Raw genomic sequence first — 14,395 nt, 5'->3', positions numbered from 1 at the left:
CTCCATATGTTAAAATGCCAGGCCCACCATTTACAGGTTATTTAACTTTGGAAAGTTTTTCAAATTCTCCATGTCTGTGCCTCAGTTTCTCACCTATAAACCTCATAAAGTCACTTCAATGATGAAATAATTATAATCCACATAAAACCCCTTGAACAGTACCTGACACATAGTGAATAGTAAATCATAACACTTTGTTCACTGGGCAGAAAAAAAATGCTGCTAGCCCCTGGATAACATTCTCTTCCTCTCTAGAATGGTGGTAGTATGCTAGGTCCTATTGTACATATACACATTAGGAAGATACTTTTTACTAAAGTCACTTTGAATGAGTATTCTGGATTTAAGTGGTGCTGAAGTATATTGCATAGCAAAATCTGAGCTTAAGTAGGCATTATGATCAAAATTTCAGGTAGTAATAAATGTAAGTTGTAAACACATTTAAATCTCATTATGTCAGTTAAGGCACCTCTCAGGACTTGCAGCTCCCTTAATAACTAGATATTAAAAAGTCAATCAAACTCAGTGTTTCCTAGGGCACATATAAGGGCAGGAGAAATTCCCTTACATAAATGAAAAACAACAGATGTGAATGCCAAAATGCAAAGCATTTGTGGAATCTTTAGGTTTTTCTTGACCATCCACCTTTCTATACAGCAATTCAATCATGTAGACAAATTTCCTTCAACAAATGATAGAAAAGAATACGAAGCTTTCAGTAAGATAAACAAGTCCATATATTAGACAAAGTCGCTAGAAAGAGAACCCTTAGTAATCTTCCTTAACTGCAATTATCAGATGGGTTTTGCAAAGAATGCAAATTTATCTGTGAAAATTGGTGTATTCCTAGACTAATACTCATTATTTTGGTCTGGGAATCTGGAATAATAATACTTATGCTGGTAACTACCTTTGCTAAACTTAAGAACCATAAAAAGACACTTTCATATAACATGTGTGACTTTTTTTCTCTAGCAAGTTTTTTACATCTTCATGTCTTTGTGAATTTTTAAGCCCATGCGCTTGGAAACTCTGGCTTCATCCCTGACATTCTGCATTTCTGCTCTTCACAGACTCCTTTACCTGCCGGGCAGCCTTGTAGCTATCTCCGTGGCAAGGCAGGGCCTCTCCTGGCATGTAAACCTGCTAAGTGAATCCGCCCCTCAAGGGCGTGTCAGTACCATTTCCTGGAGCAATGTCACAGGGTGGCTCCATTTTCCATTTGAGCTCAAATATTTTGCTGCTTCCTCCGTAGCTGCCAGACCTGCTCTTGCTGCTGCTCAGGTAGCTTTCTTCTCTTCCCGGCTCCACTATTGGCAGAGGTTTTTGATAAGTGGTTTCCACACGTGTGTCGTGTGTCTGTCTGCCTGCCTGCTTGCCTGCCTTTTCCTTCCATTATATTTCTCTGTTTGTTCCTTAGGTAGAACATCTGGGAGGTCCCTTGCTGACCACTGGAAGAAGATGAGCTCGAGCTATTGGAGTGAGACGAGCAGCAGCAGCTGTGGAACCCAGCAGCTCCCAGAGGTGCTGCAGTGCCAGCCCCAGCATTACCACTGCTACCATCAGTCAAGCCAAGCCCAGCAGCCTCCAGAAAAAAATGTAGTGTATGAGCGAGTGAGGACCTACAGTGGGCCCATGAACAAGGTGGTGCAGGCCTTGGACCCCTTCAACTCACGGGAAGTGCTCTCCCCTCTCAAAACCACCTCCTCCTACCAAAATTTGGTTTGGAGCGACCATTCTCAGGTACAACAAAGAAAGCTATGCCAGTGGAGAAGGGCAATCTTCAACCTGATTTCTCTTCCTTTCTGCTTCTTTGCCTCTATTCCACAGGATATCTTTTGGTGGATTGCGGTTATATATGCCTTGGACAGTCACCCAAATTCATCTCTTGGCTGTTATTTCACTTACTAGTGTCTGTGGCTGTTCCTTTCCGGGTTTCACTGATTTTCATAATCTAACCATAGTATAGGAAGGCTCATTTTCTGTTTGATCTGACTGAAAGATCTGATCCAAAGAATCCCTTTGTCCCTAGTGCAAAGCAGTTCTCAACTTGAGTACAGTAGATTTTTATTAGAACAAGTTCCTACTGATTCACTTCATATCAGAAGCAAACAGGTTTTTTTGGTATCAAATATGGTGATACAGGTACTGTGGCATGTCTGAGTGATAAGCAGTTATTTGTGCTCAGCAAATAGTATAGCTGCTCTAGGATAAGTGAGAGGTGCAGATGTCTGAATTGTCATATGTGTTTCATCTTCCAAGAATGACACACTTTTTATTGTACAGCCTAGGTGAATAATTTATGGAATACTTGTAGAAAGAGTACTGAAAGAGTAGATATAGGATTGAGGAAGGCAAGATGTAAGCAATTGTTACATGAAAGCTGCAAAAGATGGAACTCTAAGACATCCCATAAAATGAAATACATTTGTTTCTTAAGAGTTATTCTTAGCACCAATACCTGTGTTAATAACCTTCCCAATAAATACAAGGTAACACTGCAAGACTATATAAAATTAACAGCTTTATGTGTATTTTTATCCTCTGACTCCTTTTACATTAAATTTGCATGTTTTAAGCTTTCTGGAAAATTCTGTCCAAACTGAAATTGTGTTTTTAAGATACAAAAATCTCAAAAAGCAGTCATTGGGATATGATGCTATGTTACATTATTATTACCAATCAGGAACAATACATATTATTTTTCCAAAACCCACAAATTTAAGTAGAATATAAAGTAACATTTCTCAACTGGTTGAGAAAAACTCCACTTATACTGAGGTCAAGGAGAAGAAAAATATAAAGTTCATAAATACTAGTTTGCATGAGTGATAAAAATAATGCAAATATGCATTCCAATATTCATACTGAGATGCTAATGCGGAACAAAATGAATGCCACCTTCGTTTTATTGTAGCTGAGAAACAATAATGTGAAGGTTAAAAACAATTACTATTATCTTAGGAATCCTAAAATCATCCTATCTGCCATAGCTATTTAAACAAATTTAGACCCCTTTTTTGTCAACTTGCTAGTAAAGGAAAGGTAAATAGACATTTAAAAGCTGAAGTTTGACAAATTATAAATATTGGCTACCGAACAATTTTTAGGAGTATGTTTTATTATTTACTCCTTGGTTCAACTTCCCCTTTCAATAACTCAGGATCAAGTTGGTTGAGCTTTTTACAAGATTTTCCTTATTTTACCTGGCATTTGCCAAAGTGATCCTTAAAAATGGACTATCTCCATCCTAAAATGTAGTTCACCATAGAGGAGTTTATAAACAACCTAGGGGTAGAAAGTGCAGCTGCAGAAACTGGGATAAAAGATTAGAATGGAGGGCTCTGTGAAGTCTGAAGTTATTTATGATTGAAAAGGAAGAAAAGTAAGTGCTGTTAGAAAATGAGAAAGGTGAAAGTTAACCTATGTGGTAAAGGGAAAAAAAGAAGTATTAATTCCTTAGTGAAACAAGAAGAAAGAATATTTGACTATAAATTTTCAAACTGAGTTGGATATCAAAGGGCATTCACAAATCCACTAAAAGAGAACTTGGCAAGACAGCTTTTAGATAGCTGCCACAAAGAATATGACAAGGAAACTCTTCTATTTTATTTTCCTTTCTCCCTGTTTATTGATGGAATGGCATTGTGGCATCGTGTAAAGTAGGACCTAGATTTGATCTGAAATTACCTTTATGCTAACGAAATGAGTATAATGTGATGGTATGTATAATGTACCATGACAGGCATGAGCAAGCAGTACATATTACTCAAAAACCCTTAATTCACTTTATGTTTCAATAAAGTCTATCCTTAATAAACCATGTTTCAGATGAGTTGATGTGTAGCAATTAGTCTAATGCCAGAGTTTGTGACCATGGCAGCTAGAAAAATGGATATTACAATCAATGGTTGATCATCATGAATTCAGTTAAACCTTTACTTTGTTTTTGTTTTGTTTTGTTTTTTACCTTTTGGTTCTTGGAAGACATTCAGGGAATTCACGAGATTGTAAAATAAATATTACCAGTAGTAAAATATGTTGCCTTTGAGAAACCAAAATTGATGCTACTCTGCTTTGCTTCCTGAATCATAATTTTAGGTCATGTAGTAGGCCTTTTTTGATTTAATCAAATGTTTTTTGTAGCACTTTATTTTCCATTTCTAGCTTTTGAGTACGTGCTTTTCTTCTCTTAACCCCTTGTGCACTAAAATGGTGTTTATGGATATAAACATATTTTAAATTTCTCCAGATATATAATGTTACTTTGTTTCTTTAATTAAATGTATATTTTATGTTTTTTGGTTATTATTTTGTTTGATTGATAGAGTGTTTCTCAGAGAAAATTAAGTGTAGAAACCAGTTGCTGGTGAAATTTGCTAAATTAATGGTAGAATTAAAATTACTGGGTTTATCTGCATGAACACGTATAGTCGAACACAGATATAATCAAGGTCTTGGATGCATTTTAGAACTGAATGTGGTCTTGCAAATAAATAGAGTTCTAGAAGCTTAAAGTAAAACAAAAATTCTTAGTTCAATCTTTTACAAAGCTTAGCTGTTAACCTACCATCATTAACTCAAAATGAAATGCCTTAAATGAGCAACATTGATATGAATTACTCATTGGGCTAACATTCTTTCCTTCCACTAATTAAGGTTTTCATGAAGTTCAAGATATTTTTCATGTATACAGAGCAGCTCTGTTGTGAGAGAGAAAAAAATGGATTAAAATAAAATATTTTTAAATACCAGTCATTCACTGAATACATGTTTATTAAATGCCTATTTTTTAGCAAACACTGTGATTTTCTGGATAAATATCATTAACCTGTCCAGGGAGAGTTCATTTTTAGGACAGACATACAGAGCCTGGTCTGTAGGTGTCCCATGTGTCTATCTATATTTCATTTTAAAGGATTATTTTATGTTGTGACCATGAGCATTTTATCAAGTAAAACATGCTTTTGTGAAAGAAGGATTATTTTAGTGTATATGTTATAAAGGTTGCCATTCTTTTGAATTTGAAACTTGCAAACAAACTCTAGAGAGCAGCCTGGGGGAAAATGTGTGTTTACGAATGACCTTTGTTCTCAACAATTATTCAGCTGGGGCTTACCTTTGTTTATATGATTTTTTTGTGCTTTTTCTTTGGTTGCAAAGATTGTGGATAACTCTTCTACTCTTCCAGGATTTCTATACACTATCAGAAAAGTTTCCCGTTCTGTGGGGAGGGGTGTGCTGCTTTGATAAATTGTTGTTCGAGGGCGTAGTCACTAAAGTGAATGATTGTTCAAGGAAGTAGGTTGCCTGAAAAAAGAATGAGGTCATAGGATAAAGGGGTTGCATTTTCAGCTTTGGTCTCCTCTTTTGTGCTTACAATTAAATGAAGCTATAGAAATTGGAGAGTGCAACTAATTGCTGAGTGAAAATGCCCATGGCAATTGTATCTTGTTTAAGGGAGGTCTGATAAATTGCTGGGCCTGTTTTCAGTCAAAGGCACTCATAAGCTGTCACGGTGTGTGTGTGTGTGGCAAGATATGAGGGTGGCAAGTGGAAGAGAGGGAAACTGTCCTTTCAAGTTTATTTTCTTGACAATTCATGACAAAACAATTGGGGAATTTGCCATGCTCTTAAGCCCTATTTAAAAGTTAAAACTTTTATAAGTAAATATATTTCAGCCAACTTTTTCTTCACACCAGGAGCTATCCCAGTAGAGGTCCTTTTTTGATTTTCAATAAAGTATATATACTCATAATTTTTAAAGACAGAAAGCATGCACTGCAAAAAGACTGTATATTTTATTTTCTCTGTCTCCTAGTTTTCTTCAGAAAAAGAAGAGAAAGAACCTAATATGGACATCTTAAATGATGGATTTAGGTTGGAGAGAAGGAGGAACAGGAAGTAGTTTTATTATACATTCGGTTGCTTTCTTTGTATGACAACAGAAACACAGATTTTATCCTAAATAAAAGAAGTGTTTATTTCATCTAAAGAGATATTATTATAAATAACATGTTTCTTGCTATGTAAGTTCAGTATAACATCTCAACAATAACCTCAGACAGGTGTTTAACTATGTTACATGGCTTTGAAAGATCCTAACAAAAACGTCTCCCATACTATTCAGGGAATTTATTCAAATGGAGGTTTGCCTTGGTAAATTCTGTCAGCATAAATATCAGGTGGTTTTTAAAGATATTGCTTCTTTTGAAACTGTTCAGCCTAGAGTATTTGTAGCTCACTATTCTTACCTTCAGTGATTCTCATAGTTGTTGGGAGTAACAGGAGCATACACAAACCTTCCATGGTTTTCCTTCATGGAATATTATACTGTATATTAGTCTTTATGTAAAGTTTTAAAATTCAAATTAGACAACATAAAAGAGTTACACTTTCATGTTAACAAGTTTCCAAATATTTAGAAACAAAGCCTGCACTATGTATGTAATATTCTCTATGATTTAATTCTCATTACCTTCAGTCTCTCCTGTGTGTCTTACACCAGGCTTTTGAGCTCTTTGACCAGAGCTGTCAACAGGAAAATGAAGCCAACAGGTCTTGACTGAAGAGGTTCAGGTTTTGCAGTCTAAAGACCAATTGCAGAGAAAATTGTATGAAGAAAATGCCCAAACAGGTCTATATGGAATGTCTCGGGAAGAGCTGTAAATAAATATGCAATCATGAGGTGAACTTTGGCAGAATAGAACTATGAAGCAGTCTAGTTGGAGTCCCTAGGAATATTCATTTTAAAATCTCCACAACTTTAATTACACCTAAGAATATGTTCTCTAGAAAAGTTGCTTAAATTCCCTATACACATCCCATATCACTCCTCTGCTGCAAAAACCTTCAATGACACTAAGTATCTATAAATTGCTTAGTCTGACTTTCAAGACCCTCCATGATAGGGCTCCTATGGAACTTCCTGGAACTCTCCTTCTGGTGTCCTATGTTTTAGCTAAGTGTAAATGATTGTTCTCTCAATAAAGTCCCCAATTTTTCCACAGCTATGTCTTTCACTCCGTTGCTCTTACATCTGAACTGCTCCTGCTCCTCACCCTCACCAATCTAGACAACCTGAAATTATACAAATTTTTCAAGCCTTTCCTCAGGTGTAACCTTCTGATCCTCTGATTGTCCCAGGTTGAAGTTATCTCTTAGCCCTCAAAACTCACCTAGTGAACTTCTTATAGGTCTTATGATAGTCTACTTAATTCCTGTTTGTACTCATAGTGTTTATCCCCTACATGATTATAACCATGAGAGGGTAGAGATTATATTCTACTCATCATTTATATCTCTTTCAATGCCACTACACAATAAGTAGTGAAGAAACTGCAAGTTAGTAACTTAGTCACATATATAATCAATCCAGTGAAAATATTTCATATTAATACATGGGTTTTTTGTTTTTCACAACTCTTCCATGTATATGATTATCTAGTAAACAACTTACTAGAACCTCAAAAATTAGATAAAACAAGCATTATTATGTTTATTGTACAAATTGTACAATGTACAAAGACAATATTCATTGTGTATTATTTATCTGTTAAACAAATAAGGAAATTGAGACTCGAATAGCTCAAAATAACTTGTCTATTTAGTACAGCTGGTTAGTGAATGCCCTGAGTTTAGAAACCAGCTCCTGATATTTTCATTACATCAGCTATCTCCCTTAATTAACTTTAGATATTCATGATTTCAGTTTAAAAATTAGTTCACATTTTTTATTTCAACAAAACATTTGATGATTACACTTACTGTATATTTTCCCATTCTAATGTTCCATTATCAGAATAGAAAATATCAAAAATACATTAGAGGACAAAAATAGTTTTCTCTCTAGTTTTCAAGGTCTTGCTCTGAAATAATCCTAGAATTCAGGGTATATATTAAGTTTTTAAGGTTTTCCTTTTATCAAAGGAGAGTAACACCTTTTGAGCTTCTGCCTTCCCTTCTTTCTCTACTGCACTGAGCTACTCTAAAGCATTCTCACTAAAGTAAATAACTGAGACATTTAGGCCGTTTGCACATCATCTGATTTAACTCTGAAAACAGCTTATATATAAAACTGCCCTTTCTGCACATGTACCCCAGAACTTAAAGTATATATATGTATATATATATGTATATGTAAATAAAGTATATATGTATATATATAAGTATATATAAATAAATATAAAGTATATATAAATATAAATAAAAGATATTTATATATAAATATAAATAAAAGATTTATATATATAAAAGATATTTATATATATAAATAAAATATATTTATATATATAAATATAAATAAAATATGTATATATATATAAATAAAATATGTTTATATATATAAATATATATATACTTTAAGTTCTGGGGTACATGTGCAGAAAGGACAGTTTTGTTACATAAGTGTACACGGGCAATGGTGGTTTGCTGCACCCATCAACCCGTCACCTACATTAGGTATTTCTCCTAATGTTATCTGTCCCCTAGGCCCCCACCTTCCGACAGGCCCCAGTGTGTGATGTTCCCCTGAAAACAGCTTTTTTAACAAATAGTTGGAAATAAGATATACTTTTGTGAATAATGAATTCTCTAGGGAAACCAGAGTTTCATAGCTCAGATTTAGTGTGTACAAAGGTATGGACAATTATCTCAAGTGATGTAATGAAATTATCCCCAAAACAGACTGATTTTAATCTACTCTGGTCTTAAAATTGGTAATGCCCTATGTACTTCATAAAAAGTAAAGAAAAAATAGGAGGAAGAGAGCTGTTATAACTTTCCCAAAATTGAAAATCATTACCTGAAGCAGTGCAGGAAAAAAGGACCTGTATATGTTAGAACCAAGCCCACATAATTATAAACCAAATTCTTTTTCATTTTTTTTTTTTTTTTTTTTTTGAGACGGAGTCTCTCTTTGTCGCCCAGCCTGGAGTGCAGTGGCGCAATCTCAGCTCACTGCAAGCTCCGCCTCCCGGGTTCATGCCATTCTCCTGCCTCAGCCTCCCCAGTAGCTGGGAATACAGGTGCCCGCCACCATACCCGGCTATTTTTTTTGTATTTTTAGTAGAGACAGGTTTTCACCATGTTAGCCAGGATGGTCTCGATCTCCTGACCTCGTGATCTGCCCGCCTCAGCCTCCCAAAGTGCTGGGATTACAGACATGAGCCACCGCGCCCGGCCCCAAATTATTTTTCACCAGACTACTTAAAGTTGCCAATAAAGTATAATGTTTGTGTATATAGCAAGTCTGACCCACAGGAATAAATGACTCAACAAAATGCTGAATATTTTATCAGAAAAAGTAAGGTCTTCCTGCAAAATTGAAGAGATTAGATGATATGAGTATTAAACCAAAATTCAATAGTTTATTGAGTTTTAGAGGCTTGTGAGTACACTCTGTAAATCTATCACGCGTTTTACAAATTCTACTGAGTTTATGGAAGTTTAAATTATCTAATCAAGGCTGTTCTTTCACACAGCCACTTGTGGGTGGGGGTCTTATTTTCAAGCCTCCAAAGTTGCTTTTGACAGTGAATAATTTTAAAAGTCCCAGTATTTGACCTTCTGTTATAAGGACTAGTCAAACTTAACCATATAATTAGGTTACACAACTTGAAAAACAGAAAATATAATGAGGCAAGCAATAAAAGTGGCAAAATATAGTGATTAAGAGCATGAGTTCTGGAGTCATGCTGAGTTGGAATTCCAGCACCTTAGCATTAGCTGTGTAATCTCCATCTGGTTACCTATCCTACCTCTGTCTAACTTTACTTGTGTATGTAATGGGGTCATAATAGTATCTTCTTTATGGGGTTATTTTGAGTGTTAAAGAGAATGATCTATGTAACATGTTTGGGGTAGAAAGCTATTAATAGGTGTTAGTTATCATTATAATCATCATCAAAAGGAAAACAATACTGACAAGTTTAAAAAATTTGTAATTTTTTTGTTTGTATGGAAAAATAAGTTGGGAATGGTCTCAGATTCACAGAACGTCAGAAATAGAAATGAACTTAAAGATCCTCTAATCCACACTCGCCCACACCCATATCCCATTTCTCATTTCTCACATGAGGAAACAAATCTCAGAGAGAGAACATGAGTTGACCAGTATTACAAAAGTGGCTAGTAGTATAAATGGGAATAAAATCCAGGGCTCCTGACTCCAAGTGTAGCACTTTTTCCACTATGTCATGATAGCAACCACCACCCCATTATAGCCTTCAATTATTTCATCATCAGGAATGTGGGGCTGTGGCACAAAACGCATAAAAACAAAAAAAGTGACTTCATTAAATTTAATAGTTTCAACATGAAGGATTTAGGTAAGCTATGTACAGATGAGTAACAAAATTAAACACTGACTGATACAGGTTATTAAGAGGGAGATTTGGATTGTTATTCCTGGAGTGCTTTTAAAACTAAGATCTCCTTTTCATTCATTCGTTCAAAAATTTTGGATCACTTTCTATGGAATGGTCAATGGCTATTTATGGGATGACTTGCTGCAGTCTTGCCTAGATCTTGATGCCATTGAAAGTACCTTTCAACATCAAGATTTTGTTCATTTTGGACATTTACTCACACCATCTTACCTAATTTTGTAGACTTCCAGGGAAAAGGGGTCTTCTTTAGCAAGTCTTTCTGGAATTAATAAACCTATTTTCAGAGAGGTTTTCCCCATTATGATCAGCCTAAATCCATACTGATGCAATTTAAATTCATGCTGGTCAACACCATATGTCTAAATATCTCTGACTCATATTAAGCTACATCTTAATGTTGTAATTTTTGAACCTATTACATTTGTTCTCTAATGTTTCCATGAGGGTTGCATGGGAAAGCCACATTTGTCTAGATGATCAATTCTAATAATGAAGGCTGAAGTAGGGCTAAAAATAATTGAGTACATTATAATCTATGGACTTAATGTTCCAGCTTTCCACATATAAGATTAAAGAATTCCTTCATTTTAGGGCGAGACTAGTCTTTGCTCAAATACAACTGTTTGCCGTTTAAACATCTATTATCTTAACATCTGAATAAAGTAATACTGCTTATACTGGCATAAATAAATGTCTTTATCTGTGATGTGTGATATGTGTGTATTCCTATTTGTTTAAATTTCTGTAGATTTATAAAACTTCTTAGTACGCTTTTGTATCTTAAAAGCTAGTCCAGTTGGCTAGTAAGGTTTGTTATGTTTCATTTGCTAATGCCATCATATTTGAATTGGCTACAAGAATGACAGAGCTATCATTTCTACAACAGCTACCAGATACTAGCCATGTGCATAGTTGTCTTCTCAGAATGATACTAGTATAATATTATTAGCCCCAGCCTAAACAGACCAAACATCCTCTAGTCATGAATACCTTCACACACTGCTGGTGGATGTATAATTATCATAGTCAAATTTGGGAAATTAATTGGGCAGTATCTGTTCAAATGAATAACACACATACTCCATGCCCCAGCAATCTCAATTCTGTGTGGGATTCTAAAGAAACATGTTGCACAAAGTTGCTCATTGCAGCACAGTGGAAACCTGGAAATAATATAAATGTTGATCGGTAGGAAAACATAAAAACAAGCTATAAAACAAGCATTTTGGAATACTATTAATTGAAAATAATGATTTAAAACATGTATCTAGTACATAATACAAGAGATACTGTTTGGTTTAAGTTGTAGAACAATAAAAGCAATAATATTACTATTTATACATAGGTATTTATGTAAAGACACCTTAACTGACAACAATAGTTACTTCTGGGTAAGTGAGCAGAGGGAAGATGGTCAAGAGAAGGTCTTTAACCTTATCTATATAAATGTTTATATTAAGAATGTGTTCATGTGTTATTCCATAACTAAAGAGCACCCCTCTTTTTTCTTGTCTTCTTGAATCTGCTCCTCTTGGGTCTGTGTGCCAAACCTGCCTGCACATGGTTGTATTTATAACCATTTTCCTAAACTGGATAATGTGTACCTGTTTTGTATGTAATCTGTAATTCTCTGCATTTGTCTGAGCAAGTCTTCTCAATTATTAGCAGAAAATCTGAGAACATATGCAAAAGATTCCTAGAAATACTGAGCCTGCAGTATTGCTGTTGATATAAAGGGTGGCGGAGGATGAAAATGTTACAAGTTCAACAACAACAACAACAAAGAATTCAGAACATTTGGCAGTTTGAGTAAATGCATAGTCCTGTTTTAAGAACACATGTAACACCTACATTATAGCTATAGTTCTGTGTGAGTCTGTCAGTGTTTCCCTTGTAAATTAATGATTCTGATTTTTAATAGTTCCCTTGTTCTAAAGAAAAAATATTTATACCTTTGTAGGAAAATATACTGGAGTTGTGCCAATTGATTGTAAATTATGGTAAGAGATGGGGAGATTGAGTAATGCCATCATTTCTTTGCACACTAATGAAGTGATTGCAGTTTTGTTGCTTTTGAGGAAATACGTAAACAATGCCAGCGTGATGGATAGATTGATCATTTTATTGGACCATTTCAAAAAATTATATTCTTTCACTTTTACAGATTATTTTAACAACAGAGCCTACTCTTTGAAATTAGACTAGAAGCAGAATAGACAAAGCATAATTAAGAGTTAGCTTGAATTGATTTAAAATTAATTACTCTTAGTTGCGTTTTCAAAGGTAGTTTGAAATTTGCTCTTAAATTTACTCTTCAAACTACCTTCTTCAAAGGTACTTTAAAATTTACTCTTAAAATTACTCTTAGTTGAGTTTTCAAAGGTAGTTTCTTATGTTGATTTGAGAATTATTTTTTCTAAGTTTTATTTTATTTTTAAAATTTTGGGCACATAGTAAATGTGTATATTTATGGGGTGCATAAGATGTTTTGATACAGGCATGCAATGCGAAATAAGCACATCATGAAGAATGGGGTGTCTATCTCTTCATTTGATAATTATTAAATTTTACATCATTTGATGAGAAATTATTTAATGAATACAATGTACACTGTTCGGTTGATGGTTACTCTAAGAGCCCAGACTTTGCCACTATGCAAAATATCCATGTAACAAAACTGCACTTGTACTCCTTAAATTTATAAGAATTTTAAAAAAGAAATAGAACAAATACTGAAAGAAAAGTTTTGTTTGATAAAATATTATATCTTGTTAATTGCAAACATATAATAACATTGGGGTGTATATGAATGCAGAGTTCTTGAAGCAGAAACAAAAAGAATGCAACCTAACAGTACAAGTAGAATGTATTGCTATGAAAGCACTCTACAAACTCTTTTATCATTGGGTTATGTGAGAAGACAACAAAGTAATTTAGTTCTTTGGAAAGATGGACATTATGTAAGAAAGCACTAAATAATGCTCTTATTTCTGACTAACCACATTATTATTAAAATAAAGAAAAAATACCATGAGAACTTAAGACTTTCAAATAATTTCTGAACTCCCTTTTGTTTCTCTTAACAGGAACTCCATTCTCCAACTTTAAAAATATCTACATGTGCCCCAAGTACTCTACATATAACCCAAAATACTGAACAGGTAAAAGAAGTTGTGAATTACATTAGATTTGTTCCTCTTTTTTATATGGAAATCTTCTTCATGTATGTAAGCAATCTTTAGACCCTCATAAGACTTTACACATTCATACCATGTGAGGATCATAAAATATGAAAAAGGATTCTCACATATGAGAATCACCTCAGCCCATAAAAGTAATGTGAAACAAGTGCTATGAATCCGATTCTTCTGTTTCATTGCCTATTCAATCTGACTGCTTTTAGTTTGAGTGCAGTTTAATTTAGCAAAGTGAGTATGGACGAAATAACTAGATCTCAGATTGATTGAAGACTTGGCTTTATGAGTGATAGTATTATGAGTTCATATTCAGAGAGAATAACTTATAGGGTCATAACTAACTCTTCTTATAGACGTATGATTTGAAAGACACACAAGGATCTATTTCCTTAGCTTTTATGTCCTAATAATCCCACTTTTAGGATTATTCTTGAATCTAGGCATTGTGTATCCAAAAGGTAGCTATAACAATAAACAGCATATTGAAATATGTGTTTCATTAAGTAATTGCCACATATCAAAAAGTAAATTCAAAGAAAGCAAAACATAAAGCACACTAAGTTTGTTGTTACACGAAAGAGGAGTAAAGGGGTTATGGGATTTAGAGGGTAGGAAGGCGGGAGATGCTGTTTTAAGAAAACAATCTGACCCAGATGTGGGGTCAGGATGTGAACTTGGACAGTGAGGAGACAAATGAACAAAAACTGGTCTTTAGTCCTTGAGCATAGCAAGAAAAATATGATATTATGCAGAAAAATAAGATTATCAAAGAAAAGTTTCCCTACCACTTCTCAGTTTGGTCTAGATTAG

At 34.4% G+C, this 14,395-nt stretch overlaps 1 protein-coding gene across 2 annotated transcripts in view; it reads left to right on the top strand.

Annotated features, from left to right (window-relative positions):
* The first annotated feature begins 1,179 nt into the window (after positions 1-1,179).
* Positions 1,180-14,395, top strand: part of POF1B (POF1B actin binding protein) — a 105,988-nt gene continuing 92,772 nt past the window's right edge. For both annotated transcript variants that reach the window (XM_055268745.2, XM_055268744.2), the window contains exons 1-3: positions 1,180-1,284; positions 1,421-1,743; positions 13,475-13,549. In XM_055268745.2, the coding sequence (XP_055124720.1) occupies positions 1,462-1,743; positions 13,475-13,549 (357 nt within the window). In that variant the 5' untranslated portion in view covers positions 1,180-1,284; positions 1,421-1,461. The remainder of the gene's footprint in view (positions 1,285-1,420; positions 1,744-13,474; positions 13,550-14,395) is intronic.

Source organism: Symphalangus syndactylus, chromosome X (assembly GCF_028878055.3).
Source record: "Symphalangus syndactylus isolate Jambi chromosome X, NHGRI_mSymSyn1-v2.1_pri, whole genome shotgun sequence".
NCBI lineage: Eukaryota > Metazoa > Chordata > Mammalia > Primates > Hylobatidae > Symphalangus > Symphalangus syndactylus.
The sequence above is the reverse complement of the archived record's forward strand: the minus strand, read 5'-3'. Positions and strand labels throughout refer to the sequence as shown.